Raw genomic sequence first — 22,900 nt, 5'->3', positions numbered from 1 at the left:
ACTGGAAATAAAGGTGTAATTTTTTGTACCACTGAGTGTCATTAACTATTGGAACAATTTACCAAGGTCATGGTGGAGTCTCCATCGCTAACAACTTTTACAGTCAAGACTAAAAGATTTTCTAAAAGATTTGCTCCAATTCAAAAGGAATTATTTTGGGGACGTTCTCTGGCCTGTGCTATAGAGGTCAGACTAGATGATCACAGTGGTCCCTTCTGGTCTTGGAACCTGCGAATTTGAGTCCCGTAGCAGCCATTCTGTTTTTTTGCCTGAGACTGATATCAGGCTGAGGTGCTTGTCATTACCCAAATCTCCCCATTTACCCTTTTAAATATTGGCACAACACTAGCTTTCTTCCATCCTCTGGAACTTCCCAATGTGTTTCATGACATTGAAAATCAACATTAATGGTCCAGAAAGCTCCCCAGACAACTTTTAAAAAACTCTTTGGTGCAAGTTATGTAGACCTACTGATTTACAAATGGCTAGCTTTAGTTGCTGTTAACACCCTCCTTAGCTGCTGCTGGAATGGAAAGCATTTCATCATCAACATCTAATATAAATATATCCTCTAGCTTTTGCCCAAATACTGAGCAGAAATAGTAAAACCTCTGCCACCAAATCTTATCATAAATGTATGTTTATGTCTCAAATAAAATATCAGCTGTCAGTCTGAAGAAAAAAAGGAATGCACTGTTATTCCCGTTCATAAAATACAAACACCTTAACAAACCCTCTTTAATACAGCCCACTGTCTGCATTATACCAGACAAGTTGAAGTTTACTGTGTTTCCAACGTAATGACATTAGAGCTAAATAGAAAATAAAGATATATGGATAGTCAAAGTAGTTTAAGTAATGTATCAATGAATCTGACTCACTTTCACAGTAACTTCCTACACCAGGAAAAATTATTTGCAACCCTAACAAAAATAAATATGATCATGTATTAAAGACGGTATTATAATGCATACACACAAGGTGGGCAAATTAAGGTTGCAAAGACATTCTTAAGTCTAGTATTTCTTTATTTTAGAGCCTCTGACATTGCAACCTTGAATAATGTTCTTTTAATGTAATTTTTTGGATGGAATGTAAAATAAACTGTTGGTTTCTTTTAGTTGCTTTGTGAGAATTGGAAGGGAGAGACTAAGACGGTCTTAATTTCAGAGTTCAGTGATCTACTTTATATAAATCCAGTATTCTCCGTTATGACAATTGGATTGTGTTGGATCATGATGATATTTAAAAGATCTTCACTATGTTCTTTTCATGGCAGATGCCATAAAAGAAAAAGTTAGTGCTATTCATAGCACTGCCCAGGCTCTGCTGTCAGTAGACCTGACTTCCTGAGGCTTGGGCAAGCTGAGAAGTTACTGCTCAAGCTCTTATAAGCCACATAAAAGGTTGAGGAACTGGTAAAGTTAGAAGAACACTCAGCAGGAAAATATACGGTGCAAATACATCTGTGAAAATCTCCTGTTGTGTGTGGAACAAAAGTATATCTGTATGCAAATGTTAGCCATTAGAATAGTTTAGAAAGTATGCTATGTTGAGCATTTCCTAAGCAGCCCTAAGTGAATACAACACTCTGCACCCTTTATAGGTTGCAACCATCCTTGCAAATGTTGAACATATGACATGCAATCATCTAACTACACAAACCTGTGGTTACTTGGAGTGAATGTGCATTGCAATTACTTAATTCAGCTGCGTACAGCTGGCAGATTATTCAGATATGTACTTGTGAGTATTTGTATTGAACACTGCAACCATCCCCATGCTATGGACACCTATGTATATCTGAATGGAGTGATCACACAGACTGGTCCAGCTAACCATAGGTGCATGTAGCTGGATTATCTCACCAGCTTCACTTATTGGTTTGGAACAGAACCTGCACAAGCTCTTACCTTGTGGTAGCTGGACTGTGTATCATTTTGGAGGGACCGATTAACACTGTTGTATAGACAACCTTGTAACACCCTGCCCTGCCCTGATTTAAGCTAAATGATGTTCAATAAAGAATTGTATCAGAGGCTATTTCTTCATTGCAGAGTTAACTCAAAATATATACACTTGACTTAACTTCTCCCGAGTTAGCCTAACTTGAGTGAGAGAAGCCACTCTACAAAATAAAACTCCAGTTGCAAAGAGTAATTAAATTAGCAGCATAGAAAGACAGCGTTAGCAGCTGATGAGTTATACTAACTTGAACTGTAGCCTCGACCCTCTAACAGGCAAGTCGACTTGAGTTTAAAGCACACCCCCTCCATTAGTTTGTGGACTAATCTGTGCGTTGATGGGACTTGCACTAGGGGAAACGTTTGTGTTATAACTCGAATTAATTGCAGTGAAGATGAGCTTTAAGATTACTTCCTAAAAGGGTTCAAACTAGTTCTTACTATGCCTGTTAATTACTTTAAAAGTTGAAGTTCGGATACTCTTAGTGAGAGCTAGAGTGCTAAAAAATAGAATGTAGCCATGGCAACACAGGCAGGAGGGGCTAGCTGCCCAAGGGTGTGCTTGTCACAGATATTAAATACCTACTATGGTGGCTAGCCCCTCCTGCTGCTTGTGCTGTCACAGCTATGCTATTCTTAGCATGCTAGTTCCAGTGGAGCTAGCCCAAATATGTCTCCTTGAGCTGGCAATCAATCCCCCAGCTTGAAGTGTAGGCACACGCTGTAAATCAGGCCCCTTAAAGTTGGGCACCTAAAAATGGAGGCATCTGAAATCACTAATCCCCCTTGAAAATTCAGCGAGTAATAGTTAATACGTTGCCTGGAGTGCTTTTACAAAACAATACAAAATAATATTTTCAGCTTGAAAACTAGTCCATTTCAATTTTTCCTTGTTTATATTTTTATATGATTTTCTCTTCTCTCTTGATGGTGGATAATCAACACAAACAGGAAGGGAAAGTGACTAATTATAGAAGATAAACCGTGAAACTGACTATACACAAAGTGAACAAAGTAAACAAACTGGAGGGAAAAGTTTTTCTCTCTTATTCCTCTCAGATAAATTTTAGGTGTTACTTTTAACAATGATATGTTAAAAAAAATAAGACATAAGCATGATTTGCAAGTCGACAAAATGTGGCAATGTCCCCTTTAGCTCCTGGTACTGGCAATACTGCGAAGTAACCATAGAGCAAGGATGGAAACATCTTCCTGGGTCCTTGCACAGCAAGAAATGGAACTGGGTTAATTTATTCATACACACTCTCTCTCTCTGCAACTGGGTTAATTTACACACACACACACACACACACACTACATCCAGGTTTTTCAAATGGGTTAATTCACACAAACACACACAAACAGTACATCCAGGTTTTTTCCACTCGGTGAATTTACACACAGATACTCCCTCCCCATCCCACCCCATCCAGGGTTTTCCACAGCACTAAACTTTATGAGCCTGGTTCTTTCCAAACCTGCCTTTCAAACAAACCATTCCCTGAAAGCTCCCCAAACCACCAGGTGAGATGTTTACTTACATGTGCGACATGCTTTCGGCTTTTCCTCTTGTCTTCACCTCACTGCTTTCCCATCCAAAATACCGCGGCTGTGTTTATTGCCGGAGGAGGGTGAGTGGGGGTGGAAGGGGTTGCCTGCCCCTTAATAAACAATAGAAAAGCGGGTGCCACAACCTCTCTCTGGTGGCTCTGATCAGAAGCCACTCGGGAGGCCCCAAAGCCCCATGATTTTGGGCCCCTTCTTGGGGCAGTCTGACCCTGCACTATGGGGCCAGTCTGAGGCTGCTGCTGAAGCCTATCATCACACCAGCACGGTGGCTTTTGTTTCACTCCTTGCAGGTCAGACTGGCTTGGCCCAGGCCTGCTGGAGGCTGCTTGTTGTGCCCAGAACACCTAGTTACAGTGGTTGTCAGCCTCCTCTCCTTCCCTTAGCAACTGGATGCCAAGCCTCCCCGCGCGCCCCCCCCACGTCGTTGCTATGGAAGCCAATGGGCCTGCGGCTGCCGCCTATGCCTGCGTTTGCCCTTGTGCTGCAGACTTAGGGTGACCAGATGTCCTCATTTTATAGGGACAGTCCTAGTTTTGGGGGCTTTTTCTTATACAGGCAACTATTACCCCCCACCCCCGTCCCGATTGTTTACACTTGCTATCTGGTCACCCTGTGCAGACTAGGGTTGCCAACATTGTATTTTGAAAATGCGGGACTTTCCGGGGGCAGAGTACCCTGGGCCCATGGAGACCAGGGGTGGGGTGCCCAGTACCACGGGGCGTGGGGGATGCTAACCATGCTGCAGTTGAGGAAACCTTCCCCTCCCTGAAGCAGTCGGGCAGTCTTGGCTGTCAGGACCCAAGTCTGGAAGTAAACAGGGCAGCACTGAAGGTCCCGGGTTGGGAGGGGAGTGGAAAGATACACTGGTGAGTACTGACCCCCTGCTGGACAGGGCCCCCTGCTGACTCCAGCCCTTGAGTGCCTCACAGGCTGTGTCTGGCAGGACAAGTGGCCGGGGCTGTGTGCCCTGGAGCTGTGCTGAAGGGCCAGGGTCCGGAAGGGGCTCTGTCTGGCAGTGGGGTGAGTACTCCCGGGGTGTAGCCTCCCTGCTCGCAGAGTCTCTGCCAACATCCCCAGCAGAGGAGCATAACTGCTGGCTGGTGGCTGCTGCAGCAGTGCGGGAGCGGGGTGGGCAGGGAGCTGGTCCTGGCAGCCGAGACCACCCGCATAGAGTCCTGTCCGCTTCCTCTGCTGGACAGAGTCCCCTCCTGACTCCAGCCTTTCATGCCCCCCGATAACCTTATTGTGCTTGCCCCATAGTTTGGGAACCTCTGCGCTACAATTCCATTGGTTCAGTAAGTCGTGGGACCGATTCTGCATTACGACATTGTCTAATTTTACAAACTTTAGATCATCGGAAGGTGAGGTAATAATGAAACTGGCTTTGTATAATGATCATAGTTCTAATATGTTGAAATACAGGATAAAAGGTGTCCTGTACTGATTTAGCACGGGACAGGCAATTTCCTATTTAAAAAAGACACGTCCCCCGTAATATGGGATGGTTGGCAACCCTTCTGCAGACTTATGTGTCTGCTAGGGCTGGCAGAGCTGGAGGCTGCAGGGCCCTGTTTTGGTGCCTCTCAGGCCAGGTATGTGGCTGCTCTTTCTTTTCCCTTGAACAATACCAGCCTCCACTCCATGGTGGGGGAAGGGGGTGGTGGTGTGCGCATGGCACGGTGGGAGAAGGAGGCTGCTGGGATGCAGTTCATATACACTCAGGTGGTCTTTGCACCATACTCTTTGGCTAGCCTTGAGCTCTGCAGCTGGGGCTGGCAGCTGGGGGTGCATGTGTGGGGATGTGTGTGGAGAGAGATGGGGATGAGGCATAGAAGGGAAGGGAGTGCGGTCATGGCCAGTGAAATGTATGTGTGTGTGAGAGCAAGCGCGAGCAAAGTGGGGTGTGTGAGAAAGGAAAGGCGTGGGGGTGTTTGTGTGTGAGACGTGGGAGCTATGTGTGAGGAGTGAGTGAGTGTTGGGGGGAGTTTCTGTAAGAAGTGTGTGTGTGGAGGGGTGGGGGGAATGAGATGCCCTGTGGGCATTCTGTGTGTATTGGGGGAGCATATGTGTGTGACATGGCTGGTAGGTGTGTACGGTATGTGCACATGTACATATACTGGGCAGAGCAACTTTCGAAAACCCCGGGATTAGCGCAATTTCTAAACTATAGCAGTCCAGGGAAGAAAGGTTATTTCAAGGAAGCTATTCTGTTTGTGTCCAATTTTTTCTGCATCAGTGACAGTACAAATATCAAGACTAATGTCTTTGGTGGTTTTCTGTTCACTTCTTACACAGAAAATAGAAACTTTTTTCAATGTAAAACAAAAGGCGTTTTCATATATTTTTTCCAGTATCATTCCTACTTAAGTATACTCATAAAGGATTCATTTCAGAGTGGCTAGGAAGTCTGGTAAGAGTTTTGAGACATTTTCCTTCCTTTAATTCAAAAAATGCTAAACCTACCTGTCAAGTCTCCATCATTTATACTGAGACTCACTCATTTTGGCTTCATTTTTTAAGCATCTCAGTCAGCAATTAAGGACATGGTAGTGATGCAGAAAGGGAAAGTACATTAAAAGCATTGAAACATTGTTTCCAATACTAAGGCAGGGTTAGAACACATCATTCTGGAAAAAATAGATTTCCAGACCTCTCTTAAAAAAGTAGAAAAAAAGAATGAAAGGACAAGTAGAAGGTTTGGGCACCCACCCAAATTTATTATTTTTCCAAATCAGATGATTCCAGTGTCAATCTTGTGATTTTGGGGAGCTTGACTAATGATTTTGAACAGTTGGGGTTGGAGGTTATTTACATCTTATTGCCAGATAAGGCTTGTAATTACGCCAGTTAATTCCAGAGCAGCTCTGTTGAAACAGTGCATCAGAAGCTGGATCAGACCCTCAGATGTTCTCAGACTCATCCTCATCCTTCTACAGTAAAGAGAGTCTCAAAAGCAGCATCCAACTTCAGACCAAATCTAGTTCATAGTCTTCTTCGCCCCTAGTCATTCTTCAGATCCCTAGTAGTGGATTACTGTTAGAATTCTTGCAGTATATTTTCTGTCCATTAATGTAGCCTTTTTGACAGCTGTCTCTTTTTGCATAATTTCAGAGCAGTTCTACATCTTCCATAAAAACATGTGGGTTTAAGTGCTGATTTGGCCTTAATTCCTAAGCGATATACATTTTTTTCGTAGGGCACAGAACATCTACCATCTACCATCCCTCTTCCCAGATCCCAAACATCCAAGAGAAAAGGAATGACGCTTGTTTAATGAGCAACTAAAACGTATATAAAGCTCAAAATCCTTCTAAAATCCTACCTTAGTATTTTTCTTTCTAAACCCTAAGAGTCTCAAGGAAAATGTTATTTAAAATACTGATAGCTAAATGACTCAAGCGTGCATGTGAGAGGCTAGAAAGTGTGAGTCCTTAAAAGAGAGGTGACCAGATCACTAGATACAAGATGGATTGAAAAAGGCCGTGTTTCACGTGCGGTCTGTATAAGTCTCATTATTCAGAAAATTTTCCTTCCAGGGACATGCACAACTCTTGCAATCCCACCCAATGAATGGCAGACATGTTTAAGATGGAGAAGGAGGGGAAAAAGTCTTAGTAGGTGATTGAGCTCTATGGTCCCTTATTAATGATTTGTATTACGTTTGTGCCTAGAAGCCCCTGCAGAGGTGTGGGTCTCATTGTACTAGGGGCTGTACATATTCAGGAGGCAGCCCTTACTTTACGCAGTTTACCTCCTAAATAGATAGGACAAAGGGCAGGAGAAGGGAAGTATTTTTAGTCCCATTTTACAGATGTGAAACCGAGGCACAAGACGTATGTCTGACTACACTGCATTTGGGAGCCAGCCTCCCAGCCTGGGTAAACAGACTTGCATTAGTGCACTAAAAATCGCAGTGTGGACTTTGTAGCACTGGTGGCAGCTCAGTCTTGCCACCTGAGCTCAGACCCAGGGGTGGGGTGGGCTTCAACCTGGGTGGCTTACCCAAGCCTCTGTCAGTACAGCAATGTCCACAATGCTGTTGTTAATGTGTTAGAGTGAAACAGGTCTGTCTACCTGGTCTGGGAAGCTTGCTCCCAGCTGCAGTGTAGACATACCCAAAGAAATTAAGTGACTTACCCAAGGTCACATAGGAAGTACCTGTCAGAGCTAAGAGTTTGTTTTTCTTTTATGTTTTGATGTGAAACTGAAAATGGAATCATTTGAGTGGAAAATCGTGCTTTAGTGTTACACTTTGAAAAGAAAATCTGATTTTTCCCATGAAAATGAGTCTGGTTATAAACACAAACAGGCAAGTGTTTGAGTGACAAATGGCCCATTTTCCCAGCAAAGATGGCTATTGGACTAAAACCAGGGAAGTTGGGTTTCTACATGTTTTCACTCTGAAAATTAGGGAATAAAGCAAGGTTTGAAAGAGAAGTGGAACCGCGCAGATTGTTATGTATCATTCTGGACATTGATGATCTCATCAAACTGCTCTCTACAGTTTTTACTCTCAATGTTCTTTTTCCACTGCTGATTGGCTGATGGCTCCAGCTCCCTTCTGCCCCTTCCTTCACAGTCTCTTCACTTCAGGCTCAATCCAATTTCCCTCCGTGTCACACTCCATCTTTCTCTCCTCATTCTTTCCTTCTCATCTGGCCTGATCTCCATCCTCTCACCCACTATGTCTCTGAAATACATTTAATACAAACAAAACATACTCCAAAATTATTCTCAGAAAGAACCCCAATCCCTCAACCAAACTAAAAAAAAACTCATGGAACTCACACGACCCCTGCAAATCATCACACTGTTCACTCTGCTTATATGTTCTATTCCCTTTCCCCTGCCCGTTGCTGGTTATGTCTATTTAGATTGTAAGCTCTTTGGTGGAGGGGATAACTTGTATTCTGTGGTCTCGTTCCTGCAAAGACTTGTGCGCATGCTTAACTTTATTTGAAGTCAGGCTACTCATAATGTGCAAAATTAAGCATGTGTGTAAGTCTCTTCAGGATCAGGGCCCATGTATGTAAAGTCTAGCATAAGGGGACCTGGAAGTGCTACATATTACCACAGTACAAATACACTAATAATTATAATAAGTTCTTCAAAACAAAAATCATATCTTTTGCACAGCTCCTGCAGTGACCTCCTCCTCCTCCTTCTCACCATTCTGTATTACAAAAGAAAATAGTCTATTTAATGTACAAGACTTAAATGCAAGGGTAGTTTTTAGAACATATTACTTATGAGTATCTGTCACCTGTTAGCTTCTTGTAAAAAGAAGTTTAAAAATTCGGCTGGCTAGGAAACTACTTGCCACCATGTTCACATTGGTCTTTGTTGCAAGTTTAATAGGTTACTGGTGATCTTACAAGGAGATCGATTATGAAAATGGAGGCTCTTGTTCCTCCAAAGTCAAACTTCTGGCAAACAGCTGTCCTAAAAGGGGAGCTGTGGGGTGGGGTGGGGGGCCAGGTAGGGTAGGGTAGGGTTTGGAGGGGCTGAAGGTAAAGCATGGAATATTACGGAAATAAGTATGCAATTGCAGCTCAGATTTCAAAGCATTTTATGAAGGGCTGGATTGTGCCTTTAGGCCCAGTCCTGAGCAAGGAGTAATTTGTAAATTGTACCACCCCAGCAGGAGCCCCAGAAGGCATTGTGCCTCTGAGACCTTTTTCTCCCCTCTGGCACCAACCCCTAGCAAGGAAGACTAGTCTAGCAGTTAGGATGTTAGTCTGGCACTTATGAGACCTGGGGGGTTCAATTTCTTGCTCTGCCACAGACCTCCTATGAGATCTTTGGTATAACATTTGGCCCAGATCCTTGAAGGCAGCTAAGCAGGGGCATTGAAAATGCTGCCTTAGTGGTGTATGTAGGCACCTAAATCCCACAGGTGCCTAGGTTTACAGCCATTGGTATTTGCAAAGCCACATAAGTACTGATGCCACACCACTGCTAATGAGCTGCTCGGGGCCTAAGCTCAAGTGACCCCAAAATGAGATTCTCAAACTAGGCAGAGGATCACCTATCTCACGAGGGCAGTTTGATCCTGTAGGCATGCCCAGAACATGCCTAACACCTGATACCTGCCAGCCATTGCACTGGAGGGGCAGCAGCGCACCCAGACAAAAGGCAGCTAGGGGCACAGGGACATGTAGGGTGAGCATGGAAGAGGTATTGAATGTGAGCAGGAGACAGGGAGAGAGGGCTTGCTGCTAGAGCATGGGTTACCTAAGTGGCTGACCTGGCTTAGGTGCCGCACTCCAGGAGAGAATTCATAGATAAAGATCTTGAGCAGAGGGAGGCACCTGTCCCTGGCCTCTCAGCCAAGTGCACCAGGTCAGCTGGCTGGCTTCTGAAAATTCTTTCCTTAAGCATCAAACTCTCCCTTCATTGTATGGGAGCTTGGGTGCCTAGCTTGGGGCTGAAAATTCCCCTGGGCAGCAGGCCGCCTAGGACTTAGGCATTGCAATGCTGAGCAGAGCAACACCAAAGTACTGTAAGGATCTGGGCCTGAGTCTCTGTGCCTTGGTTCCCTATCTGGGAAAATTAGTACTGCCTTACCTCAACCAAGGGAAGTAAGTAGCCTTACCCTTGTGTGCCTGGACCTAAGATCGGGCAGCCCATTTAGGGAGGTGAAGAAGTGTCTTTTCCCCCTAGCTTAGGCCCAGTCCAAGTCAGAATCTAGCCCAAAGTAATGATTTAGGGCCTGATTCTTTACCCTTACTCATGCAGGTATCCCCACTGAAATCAACAGGCCAACTCATGGAGTAAATTACTAGGCAATATGAGCAAAGGTGGCAGAATCAGGCCCTTGTATAGTGGGCAAACAGAACAGCCACGTTGCACTCAGCACTGTAAAGAACAGCACTGGACAGGAGAGTGGGTTGTGCAGAACACAAGGGTTATTCCCTAGACTCTCCAGAAAGTGCCAAGGATGCTTATTCCTCATTCTGGGCATTCAACAGAGGGACTTCCATGGAACAGCCCGTTAGAATGACAGCACCTCCAGCAGTGCAGTTTGTCCCTATGGCCTCCATCTTGCAATAAGCGCCATGCAGACAGATCCCCCCCCAGCACTTATGCAGGTCCCTCCTGAGGTCAGTGGATGCGTTCTGGGCAGGTGTTCACTGGAGGACTAGAGTCTAAGCAGTGGCAGCTGGATTTGAGTTCAGGCACTAGTGTGCCTGTTCCCCTGAATCCAGATGCAATGGTGCTGCAAAATAAGCTGTAGTGATCAGTTTATGTAGTCCTCAGGCTAGTTGTCCATGCGAGGGAGTGGCTGCTGGCTAACATGAACTACCGTGATCTACAGTAGGATTGATGCTTAGTTCAAGGCTAAGTGAATGGGATTTGACAGGAGCCAGGTCTATTTGACTTTGATACAGTACCAGCATGTTCATCAGACCCAGGCACAGTACATGGAGGAGGAGGATTGGATGAGAGTTAAAAGGTATAAAGTTCAAATTTAATTTGAAGAATTTTCCTCTGCACTTAAATGTAGGAAACTGTTCCTGTGGTTTCAAGTATAAAATGTCATACTTCATAAGGAGTGTGAGTTTTAAATCTCAGCCAGATATTAAATACCATGCCACACTCTACTACTTTTTTGTTAAAAATGAAACCCCCAAATGATGGCTTATGAAATAATTTGCTCAATAAAATTAAAGCCTCTAAAAGAGGTAGTTCATAGTATATATACTCTCTGTTCCCTATCATTAGGAACAGATGGTAGTGAAACATCTATTGATTTTTATTCTGTATTGACTATTGCTTATCAGCATTCATTTATTTAAACATCTAGGACCTAAATCTTACAGTCAATACAGACTGTAATTAACATATACCAGATGTTTTTGGTGAGAAAGACATAGAACTAGGGATTGATTCCAGGCTTCTGGCTATTATCCAAGTAATTTGTTAGCAGAGGTTTTAGAAAACTGTTTGGTTTTAACATTTGGCTTGATCCAGCATATTCATAATAAATCAACACAAGTATAGTGTCAGGGATTAATCAATTCGGAGGATAAAGGTCGCTTTTATATTATAGTGGAAAAGAAATATCAGAAAATTAGAAACTAAATTGCGTTAGCTCAATATGAGCAGTGCAAAAGATTTATTTTGTACAGTCCATGAAATAGCGCTTTCAGAATCTGTCATGTTTCTATCCTTTTAATATGAATAGAAACTATATCCATCTCTTTGCTCTAAATAGAGTCACCAGACAGCAGTATTTTATCCTTTTCTTTTTAGTGTTCATGCTAATTATGAATACAGAGGGCCAGATTCTGCCACTCTGACTCTTATTTGAGTATTACCTTACTCCTCAAGTAACCGTGTTAATTTCAGTGGGACTCCTCATGGAGTGAAGTACTACTCAACTTGAGTAAATGTGGCAAAATCTGACCCAGAACCACAATCCTAGCAAGTGTTTTTGATTATATTTTGCACGCTTTTCGATAACAAATGACGTAAATTTTCAATAAAGTAAATTTTCACATTACATTTCTTGAGCTAGAATGATATCAGATCTTGCAGGTACCATAAACAGTGAGAAAAGAAAAGAGAGCCGTGTGCATATGGACAGTGCTTCAGTCCTAAAGAAAGAAGTCCCAGAGCGCTCTTCTGGTAAGTGATAGAGCCAGAACACCATTTCAGCTCCCTAAATATTTATAGTTTAATTTATTATCAGCTAAAATATAATTTGAAATTTCAACAACTCTTGCAGTCTTGCTCCTTGTAATAATTGTTTTGAAGTCCTGCTCTCTTTGAGTTACTCACTCACATTGATTATTTTCTGGAATCATGTTTGCAAATATCACTCCCACTTTTTGGTGGGGCTAGGAGTGGTTAAAGGTGGAGAAAGCAGGTGAGAAAGGACAATGACTCTCTTTTGTGAGCAGCTGTATTTACATTGGGTTGGGATTTGTGAAAGTTCATTAAAACAAGATTCAATGAGCTAAAATTCTGCCTAGTGCAACTCCATTGTCTCCACTTGCGCTGGTCCAATATATTTCACAGTATATATATTTCAGAAACAGCCTTACAAAAGCATTGCTGCCAATAGGAAGTAGATTTTGCTAGTTTGAAGGGAGCATGCTGTGAGCTGTCTTAGGTGAGATCCAGATTTGGGAGCTCTGTGGACAGCATATTCCGCCATTCTTTGGAGCTGTTCAAATGCCCTGAGCGGCTTTGGACACAAATACCCTAATTCTATCCTCAGACATGTGGGTGCACCTCCCATTGTACTCAGCATGAATGCTTCACCATGGGGAAGTTGAGAAGCATCATGAATGGGATGAAGAGGGCTGTGAAAAATCCATAGTGTTTACTAGGCTGCTGGGAACTTTGGAGACAGATATGCCATCCTCAGTGTTTGGTGCAGGGAGAGTCCAGCTTGTTTTAGCATAAGCCCTCACAGGATAAATTGTAATGCTTTAGATACTGTATAACTGAATGAACTGTAGTGTAACTAGATTCAGCAAGAATTAATGTTTTACTTATTATTATTTGACTACAGTGACAATTACTGGGAGACAGTGCTGCCTAATGGGTAGAACTGGGGGGTTCTGAAACAATGTGGGGGCTCTCTTTCTGACTGCTGACACTGGGTGAGATTCTGTGCTGCACCTCTTAAAGGTTCACCTCAGAACTCATAGCCCAGTGGGAAGGAGTCTAGGGCCAGTCTACAATATAAACGTACATTGGCATAACTATGTCACTCGGGTTGTGAAAAATGCCCCCCCCCCCGAGCGCCGCAGTTGTACCGATCTAACCCCCGGTGTAGACAGGCTTCTCCCATCAACATTACTACCGCCTCTCGAGGAAATGAACTAACTGTGCCAATGAGAGAAGCTGTCCTGTCTTCACTGAAGTGCTACAGTGATGCAGCTGCAGCTTATTAAGTGTAGACCTGCCCTAGGGCTTGTCTACACTTATATCTCTGCCATGGCGCAGCTGCATGGCTTAGTGAAGATGCTGCACTGCCAGGAGAGCTTCTCCCATTGGTATAAGTACTCCACCTCCCTGAGAGGCAGTAGCTGTGTCAACAGGAGAAGCCCTCCCATCGACATAGGACTGTCTACACGGGGGGTTAGGTTGGTATTACTGTGTCACTCAGGCATGTGGATTTTCCACCCCGTGAGCAATGTAGTTATACCGACATAAGTTTGTAGTGTAGACCAATCCTAGAACAGTTTTAAGCCCTCTTTCCATACACATACCATTGCGCTATTCCAAGAGAGGCTCTTGGCATAATTAATAGTCTTGGCAGGGGGAGAAGGGGAGCTGTCTAACAGCAGTGCTGCTCAGAATTTCAGTAGTGATGTCTGCTGTGGTCCCACCCCAACATGTCCCTTCCACCCCAGCTCTGCTGTCTGGTCTGGGACTTCCGAGGGTGTCCTCAGAGGGCATCCTTACACCTATCACTGCAGTACTTGCAGCAGAGGAATCCGTCCCCAGCTGGGTGTGGACTTTTAGGGCCCCTTTATGCCATTCTGGTTCTTTTACCTGGTGTAAAGGAGCTGGAAGGAAGGGAAAGATCTCACCCATTGACTATGCCAAAGCCTTCAGTGACCAGAGAAGTGAATGAAATGTGAGTGTGCACAGCACCTTGCTGAATCTGGCTCTCACTGTGTGCTCTTGAGAGAATCACCACCATTGTGTGCCATAGTTTATCCATTTGTACAATGGCTCTTCCCAACCTAAATTATGGGATTTAGAACCAGATTTGTCACTTACAGTATGTCACTCCCTAGTATGTCCCCAAGCGAGCTAGATTACAGCTAGTTCAGGTAGGTCTACCCAAGCTGCGATCACACTCTGTGATTGCAGTGTTGACATACCATTAGACTATATCTACACTACAGACTACAGCTGGCATAGCTATGTGTGTCAGGGGTATGAAGAAGGGTGATCCCTGACTGACACCGCTGTGCTTTTACTGGTATTGCTTGCTTCTTTTGTGTGGGGTGGTTGTACTATAAACTGGTGCAAAGTGCATCTTTGCCAGTGTATCTGAATTCACACTAGGAGCACTTTGCCATTACAGAAAGCTGGTATTCCTATACTGGTAAAGCACTCCTAGAGTAGACATAGCCACTACAGAAGCACTCCTCTGTTGGCATAGTTGTGTCTACACTGGAGGTTTTGCCACATACTTGTGTCAGCTAGGAGGAGTGATTTTTTTTTTCAAATTCCTAGCTGGCCTAACAATGCCCACAAAATGTTGTATTGTAAACCAGCCCTCAGTAGTACCTTATTCCATGAATAGTCCCATGGATTTCAACAGGATAATCCACAGAGTAAGCAATTATTCAAGGTAAGGAAAAGTGGCAGAATCTAGCCTTTAACAAATGTTTGTAAAGGGCTCTGAGGGCCTCATGTGAAAGACACTAGAGCAAGCATTATTTGATTCTTTGGTATTCTGTTTTCACTGTTTCCATTTTTGTTTTTTCTCCATTCTATTTCTTTTACTCCTCTCCACCTTTTTTTTAGTGGCCAAAAGGGAAAAACAGGAGATGTGGGTTGGGAACACCCAAACCCCAAAACAAACAAAAACATTTTCAGTTTGGTTTTTGGTTTCACATTTTGGGAGGGAGGTTCATTTTTTCATAGAAAAATTAGAAACCTTCAGATGTTTCGTAGACAATTTGAAAAATTCTCATGTTTTTTTTTTAAAGAAAAAAATTGAAAAAAACAGTAAAAATGTTTTACGTAATCACCTCTAATTATTACTATTGGGGATTTTAGTGAAGCTAAGAGTTGACTGTCGTATGAACGGTGCATCAAAAATGAATATCAACTATTGCTGGGGACTTGGCAATACGCTTCCCCCCCATTTATTATTAGAATCAGAAATGGGCCTGAGTAAAGAAATCTGGATCAGGAATGGGGGAGCATTCAGAGCTTTCCCAAAGCTTTGTTTGGGACCAGAGGAAGGATGGATCCACAGTTCCAATTTCGGGTGCATCTTAAACTAGAACATGTTATTTCAAAATAGTCATTTTTAAACTCTGCAGTGATAAATATTTTCTTGAAGCTATTACAACAGAATAAGATATGCCAAAAAGGTAGAAAATCAACCAGGTCATTGCATCACAGAATAATTCATTTAAAAGCACTGAATTATTATGAGCTACTGCCTCAGTGATACTGAAACTTGAATGGTGTGTCTTTGTTGTGCTTATCTATCAATATATTAATAGATTTCCCAAACCAGAGGTTTCTAGGTGCAAGCAATGTTAGATGCAGCAACTCCTTCTTTGTCTTGTTGAGAGTATTCTAATCTGAGTTACAGACAGTGAGATTCATTTGTATGGTGGTGATGAAAAAAACCCTGTGCCTGACTTGTTAAACATTTAAAATAACAAGTGAAAGGGTTAACAACTTAATTAGAGTTGGAAGAACAATACAAACTAACCACACGATGAAGTGCCCCTCTTTACGTTGCATGTGTGTCACTTCCACGTGGAAGTGAGAATGAATTTCTTTCTTCCTCCTGCTTCAACTGTGTGTTCTATAAATAAAACTGTCCAGTGTGAGAAAAAAAGAATAATAACAAGGAACTGCAGTTTCTATGTGCCAGTGGCAGGATGTTTTTTGATTATTCTGTTTCTTGTAAACACGGAGACAGCTTTTGTAGCACAGATGCAAAGGAGGCTGCTGTTCATTGTTTTAACACCTGCTATCCTTTAAAGTGGACCTGATTTCCATAAGCCATTGATAAAATTCAGACTCAGAAACCTGCTATGCACACTGACCTATCACGGATAATTTGATAAACCTCCTGAGAATCTAACATCCGCCCAATTTTATTTATATTTGATTTAGGGTGCTGGGAGGGGAAGGGAAACCTCTTATTTTTCTTCCCTTGTTCTCACAATCGTTATACAAACAATACTTTCAGGCTTCAAGGTGGTGACCTGTGAGAAATAAAAGCAATAGCTATATTTGCTATGCTAGGCTTCAGCCAACTTTATGAATGAAGCCAGCAGTTGCATTTTTTTTCCAGAACTGGACCTACTGCTGAGACAAAATGGAAAATTGCATTGCCAAATGGTGTGATAAATGAGTATGGACACAATTTACAACATTCTCCCCTCTAGTGACACCCTTGCAACCCCCACTGGTGTAAACGAGAGTAAACAAGGGCAAATATTTCACTTCATTACAACTGCACCAGGGATGTTCGTGGCTTTATATTTATTCATCTTGTCCATCCCCTTCCCAGTACAGGATTGTTCCTTATAGTTTACTTAGTCCAGACTAATTCTCAAAGACTCAAGCAATGGAACTTCCATCATATCCTTTATAGATCTATTTTGCAATATCATGAAATAAATAGCAGCAATAATCTACATGTATATAGGTGGTTTTGTACTGATACATCCCAAACCACTTTGAAAACTACATACTCTCAGAGGTGATGGATCAGTTTTTATAATAGGGGTGCTGAGAGCCATTGAACTAAACTGTAAGCCCTGAATATAATGGAATCCACTTCAAGCCAGGGGATGTGGCAACACCCCTAAGAACGTAAGAATGGCCATACTGGGTTAGACCAAAGGTTCATCTAGCCCTGTATCCTGTCTTCCGACAGTGGCTAGTGCCAGATGCTTCAGAGGGAATGAACAGCACAGGTAATTGTCAAGTGATCGATCCCCTGTTGCCCATTCCCAGCTTCTGGCAAACAGAGGCTAGAGACACCATCCCTACCCATCCTGGCTAATAGCCATTGATGGACCTATCCTCCATGAACTTATCTAGTTCCTTCTTTAACCCTGTTGGCCTTCACAACATCCTCTGGCAGAGTTCACAGGTTGACCCCTAATTCCAGCACCTATGCATACTATACATAGCATGCCATAAAAATCAATTCACCTCTGGGATACCATGACAGCTCAATGGCACATAAGTGTTGTGGGAAGGAGCCTCCTTCAAGGAGGTGAAAGTTACATCAAGGACACCAGTCAAATTTCCATTGTGATGTGGGATTTTTATAGGGTAGTTATACATCTTAATCACACATTTGTGTTTATTTAGGACATTAAGAATAAAATCAGTAATACTGTCAGTATATGTTGATTGTTAAAGTTCATTTTAGGATTGTGTTTCTTCGGGTTTGTCCACACACAGATGTTGCACTGGTTTAATTTAAATTGGTTCAGCTAAGCCAGTGCTTTTTTTTATGTGCAGACTCTCTTATGTTAGCTTCAAACTGGTTACATGGGTATAACTTGTGCCTATAAATTTACTGAGGCATGTTAAACAGATATTAAATCAGGTTTAAACTGATCACCGCCCACCCACAAAGTTACACCAGTTTAACTAAATTGATATAAAATCACTGTTAGTTAAACCAGGATAACTGTGTGTGCAAACCAGGCCTTTGTTCACACAGCTCCTGCATTCAAGTCTGGTGGAAGGTGGGAACTGGGCTATGGGATCTGATGGATAATAACAGGAGAGGAATCCATGTTACTTTGTAAAGAGGCAGTTTATTTTTGGAGGACTATTTATAACAGTGCTTCAGTCCCCCCACTGACTGGCATTTGGGGACCAAAACCCAGGGTGGTAAGACAGAGGTGAAATAGTAGAACAGGGCAGTGAGAGTCCTGTGATAGGGGACCCTTTCCACAGCTCCACTGAGAGCAGGAGACGCATAAACTTTTCCCAATCTGGGACCGCTTCCAGGAACAAGCTCCTTCACTCTAATGCACACCGCTCCACCACCCACCCATGTCTCTGGCTGGAAGGAGATGGGCACACTAGGAAGCCTACACCTCTTGCCAAAAGACGAGGAAGTCAGATGGTGGCTGTGATTCCATCCCAGGGTCACTTCAAAGGTTTTCTTCCCTGGAAGTGAAGACTGGGGTTGTAATCAATGAAATCCTGAAATAATCACTTTGCTCTACATTTGTGGTGAGGTGGAGACTTAGATCTCCACGCAAGGAGCGTTACATCCTGCCCCGTGCACAGCTGATGCAGAAGGCCGCCTGGCAGTAGAACCTTGTGTGCAAAGCTGGTAGTAGGATCTGAAGGAATGCACGGGGTCGCTCATCTGTGCAGGAGCTACCTTCCTGACCTCAAATCTCTAGCCATTTCCCCTGCTATTGAGGCTCAACCACAGCTCACTGAAGGTGAGGGAAAGGCTCCCATTGACTTCACTGAGCATTGGCTGTTAAGCTTAAATTTTAGTTTACTCCCAGTCATCCCATTCCTTCTAGATATACCCCCTTGGGTTGCTTTGAACAGTCCCTTTTCCTCATTGGTGTTTGTACCCTTCAGATGTTTGTAGGCATTTGTCAGTGGCAGAATCTTGATCTATGCATGGAGGGGGCAGATAGGTACCAGATGATATGATCATGTGACAAACAAATATTTACACAATTAAAATGAAAATTAAAATAAAATTACAGCTAGAATTTTCAATTGAGTCTCAGGGAGTTAAGCCCCTAAGTCCCATTGGGTTTGGGTAGGGTGACCAGATGTTCCAATTTTTAGGGACAGTCCTGATAATTGGGGCTTTGTCTTATATAGGCGCCTATTACTCCCCACCTCCTGTCCTGATTTTTTACACTTGCTGTCTGGTATCCTTAGATTTGGGGACTCTGATACCTTTAGACTCCTCTAAAACTATTGTCTTACATTGTCAGAGGGAAGTCTTAGACCTGCTTATATTTTTTTAGTTTCTTGCGGTTTCTTTAAATTTTCTTTCCCTGGCCTCATTTACAAACAAGACAGAGAAAGTGGACAGAATATCATCCTTAATTTTCCTTATTACATGTAGTTCAAGAAAAATGTCCTTTGCCCATATCCTCTTTTATGGGAAAATGTCAGTGCTTTGCTATGATATTTACCAAGAAATCTTCTAAGGAAAGCTAACCACATGAAATGGTTGGTGCATTAATTTGTCATGCCTCGTTAGATGTCCCTGATGACCTTTCATGGTAATTACACTAGGTCTGAGATATTTGTCTCAGACAGGAAGCAAATGCCCTCTTCAGATCTTTTTAGCCAGGTACAATTTATACTGTTTTCTACATGGATCATCGGGTGAGTGCTCTGGCTGTACGCTGTCTGTTTGTTCCTTAAAACTATAGATTATTTCTCAGAGGTGGTTTAAGTGGCTGAGTATTTTCACAGAGAATCTGATATGATCTTGACGAATCATCAGCATTGCCCTTTATACTGTACATCCCGGCCCTGATTCCAGAAATTTTCTATTTTCCAGGAAAACAAATAAATGCATGTTAAAGTCCCATTGAAATTGCATTGTTGTATTTCAAGAATTGTTTTTTAAAAAAATAAACACCAGAAAAAGGCAAGTTTCCTTTCAAGGGATTCTTAGCAGAACTGAAGCCTTGTTCAAGTGGTTTACTATAAATTACAACCTGTTTTACTTCCTGTTCCTGCTCTCTGCAGCTCGCTTCTTAGGCACACCTAATTTTCTGTGTGGTTAAATACAGGGAAATCAGCAGGCAAACAAGAAATGAAAAGTTTTAAAAATAGTCTTTATTTAGCACACTGCTAATTAAGCAAATTTCTGCTTAAATGTATGCAATTATAGTTCAAGTACAAACTGATTTTTTTTATTAGCTATAAGAAATTAAAATAGCCAAAAATAAACACTGAAAATGACTAAAAATAGAAAATGAAATTGACCATCCCCATTTAATTATGGTCCACATTGTGTGCAAGAATATAAGGTTTTGTCTATTCTTGGTATTCAGCAATTGGCAGCGAATAACTAGTGTAACTGTCGCAGTGCAAACCCCAGATATGCACATGGGAGTTGCTGTGATTTCTTGTGCAGGAGGTAGTTCAACCAGTGTAAATCACAGCTTTCCTTGTCTACACTTGGAGTTTGCACCTGTGCATCTGCAATACAGATGAGGCCTAAGTGAGGAAAGGGTCTAAGCAGCCTCTCTCCCTTGTGCTCTTGTACAGGGGAGCCAGGCACAATTGGAAAGACTCCATGACACTGTGCTATCTCTCCAGACAAACTGGGAGGATATGTGTGCTGCACAGCTCCACTGAAGTCAGCAGAGCTATGCCAGTTTACATCAGCTGAGGATCTGAACCTATTTCACTTGATTTATGGACAGTTAGGGCAATCTGAACCCTTTTTGCATAACTGTAATGTGATTTGCCCAGGGAGGATTCTGAGTCTGAATACATCAAATGAGGGAACGACATTACATGCCTTCTTTTTTTAAAGTATGTGAAAATCAGTATTTTGCTGCACTCACCTGGAGACTGAAAAAGCAGTGGCCTTAAAATGTATTATTGGGCTGAAATTGTTCTGGCCTTAAAGTGTTTATTCCATTTTTGGCTCTATCAGCGAAAGAGAGCAAAAGCAGAGGATGCTAGCTAGGAGATAAATTAATTTTCAAAAAAGCCAGCATGCTGCATGGTATATCTTTTGTTCTGTACATAACAAAAATAATGTGAAGAAACTATAAGGGCACAGTTAGGTCCCACGTAATAGTATTTTACTGATTACACAGAAACATACAGGATACATCTACACTGAAATAAAAAACTAGGGCTGTCAAGCGATTAAAAAAATTAATCGTGATTAATCATCCTGTTAAACAATAATAGAATACCTTTTAAATATTTTTGGATGTTTTCTACATTTTCAAATATATTGATTTCAATTAGAACACAGAATACAAAGTGTACGATGCTCACTTTATATTTATTTTTTGTTATAAATATTTGCACTGTAAAAAACAAAAGAAATCGTATTTTTTCAATTTAGCTAATACAAGTACTATAGTGCAATCTATTTATAATGAAAGTTGAACTTACAAATGTAGAATTATGTACAAAAACCCCCCTGCATTCAAAAATAAAACAATGTAAAACTATAAAACCTACAAGTCCAATCAGTCCTACTTCTTGTTCAGCTAATTGCTGAGGCAAACAAGTTTGTTTACATTTGCAGAAGATAATGCTGCTCGCTTCTTGTTTACAATGTCACCTGAAAGTGAGAACAGACGTTTGCATGGCAATGTTGTAGCTGGTGTCGCAAGATATTTACATGCCAGATGCGCTAAAGATTCATATGTCCCTTCATGCTTCAATCACCATTCCAGAGGACAGGCATCCATAATGATGACGGGTTCTGCTTGATAACAATCTAAAGCAGTGCAGACCGACGCATGTTCATTTTCATCATCTGAGTCAGGTGCCACCAGCAGAAGGTTGATTTTCTTTTTTGGTGGTTTGGGTTCTGTAATTTTTGCATCAGAGTGTTGCTCTTTTAAGACTTCTGAAAGCATGTGCCACACCTCATCCCTCTCAGATTTTGGAAGGCACTTCAGATTCTTAAATCTTGGGTTGCATGCTGTAGCTATCTTTAGAAATCCACATTGGTACCTTCTTTGCATTTTGTCAAATTTGCAGTGAAAGTGTTCTTAAAATGCACAACATGTGCTGGGTCACCATCAGATACTGCTATAACATGAAATATATGGCAGAATGTAGGTAAAACAGAGCAGGAGACATACAATTCTCCTCCCAAGGAGTTCAGTCACAAATTTAATTAACCAATTTTTTTAAAACGAGTGTTATCAGCGTGGAAGCATGTCCTCTGGAACAATGGCCGAAGCATGAAGAGGCATATGAATCTTTAGCACATCTAGAATGTAAATATATTGCAACACCAGCTACAACAGTGCCATGCAAATGCCTGTTCTCACTTTCAAGTGACATTGTAATTAAGAAGTGGGCTGCATTATCTCCTGTAAATGTAAACAAACTTGTTTCTCTTAGCGATTGGCTGAACAAGAAACAGGACTGAGTGGACTTGTAGGCGCTAAAGTTTTACATTGGTTTGTTTTTGAGTCCAGTTATGTAACAAAAAAACTGCATTGGAAGTTGCACTTTCATGATCAAGAGATTGCACTACAGTACTTGTATGAGGTGAATTGAAAAATATTATTTCTTTTGTTTATCATTTTACAGTGCAAATATTTGTAATAAAAAATAATATAAAGTGAGCACTGTACACTTCGTATTCTATGTTGTAATTGAAATCAATATATTTGAAAATGTAGAAAACCTCCAAAAATATTTAATACATTTCAATTGGTATTCTATTGTTTAATAGTGTGATTAATCACAATTAATTTTTTAAATTACGATTAATTTTTTTGAGTTAATCGTGTGAGTTAACTGCGATTATTCGGCATGGACTCTGCTGGCCCATGGAGGTTGAATCGGGCTTGCAGGGCTCAGGCTGCAGGGTAAAATTTACAATGACATTCGGGTTTGGGCTAGAACCCGGGCTCTGAAACTCTGCAAGGATGGAAGGTCTCAGAGCTCAGGCTCCAGATGAACCCTGAATTGCTGCA

At 42.1% G+C, this 22,900-nt stretch overlaps 1 protein-coding gene across 1 annotated transcript in view; it reads right to left on the bottom strand.

The window, feature by feature from the left end:
* The window catches only part of DRC11 (dynein regulatory complex subunit 11), a 163,715-nt gene extending 159,809 nt beyond the window's left edge, over positions 1-3,906 (bottom strand). Inside the window, exon 1 of the mRNA XM_048870111.2 lies at positions 3,506-3,906. Coding sequence (XP_048726068.1) covers positions 3,506-3,516 — 11 coding nt within the window. The 5' untranslated portion in view covers positions 3,517-3,906. The remainder of the gene's footprint in view (positions 1-3,505) is intronic.
* Positions 3,907-22,900: the final 18,994 nt, after the last annotated feature.

The sequence above is a fragment of the Caretta caretta genome, chromosome 11 (genome assembly GCF_965140235.1).
Source record: "Caretta caretta isolate rCarCar2 chromosome 11, rCarCar1.hap1, whole genome shotgun sequence".
NCBI lineage: Eukaryota > Metazoa > Chordata > Testudines > Cheloniidae > Caretta > Caretta caretta.
This window is presented reverse-complemented; position numbering and strand designations above follow the sequence as displayed.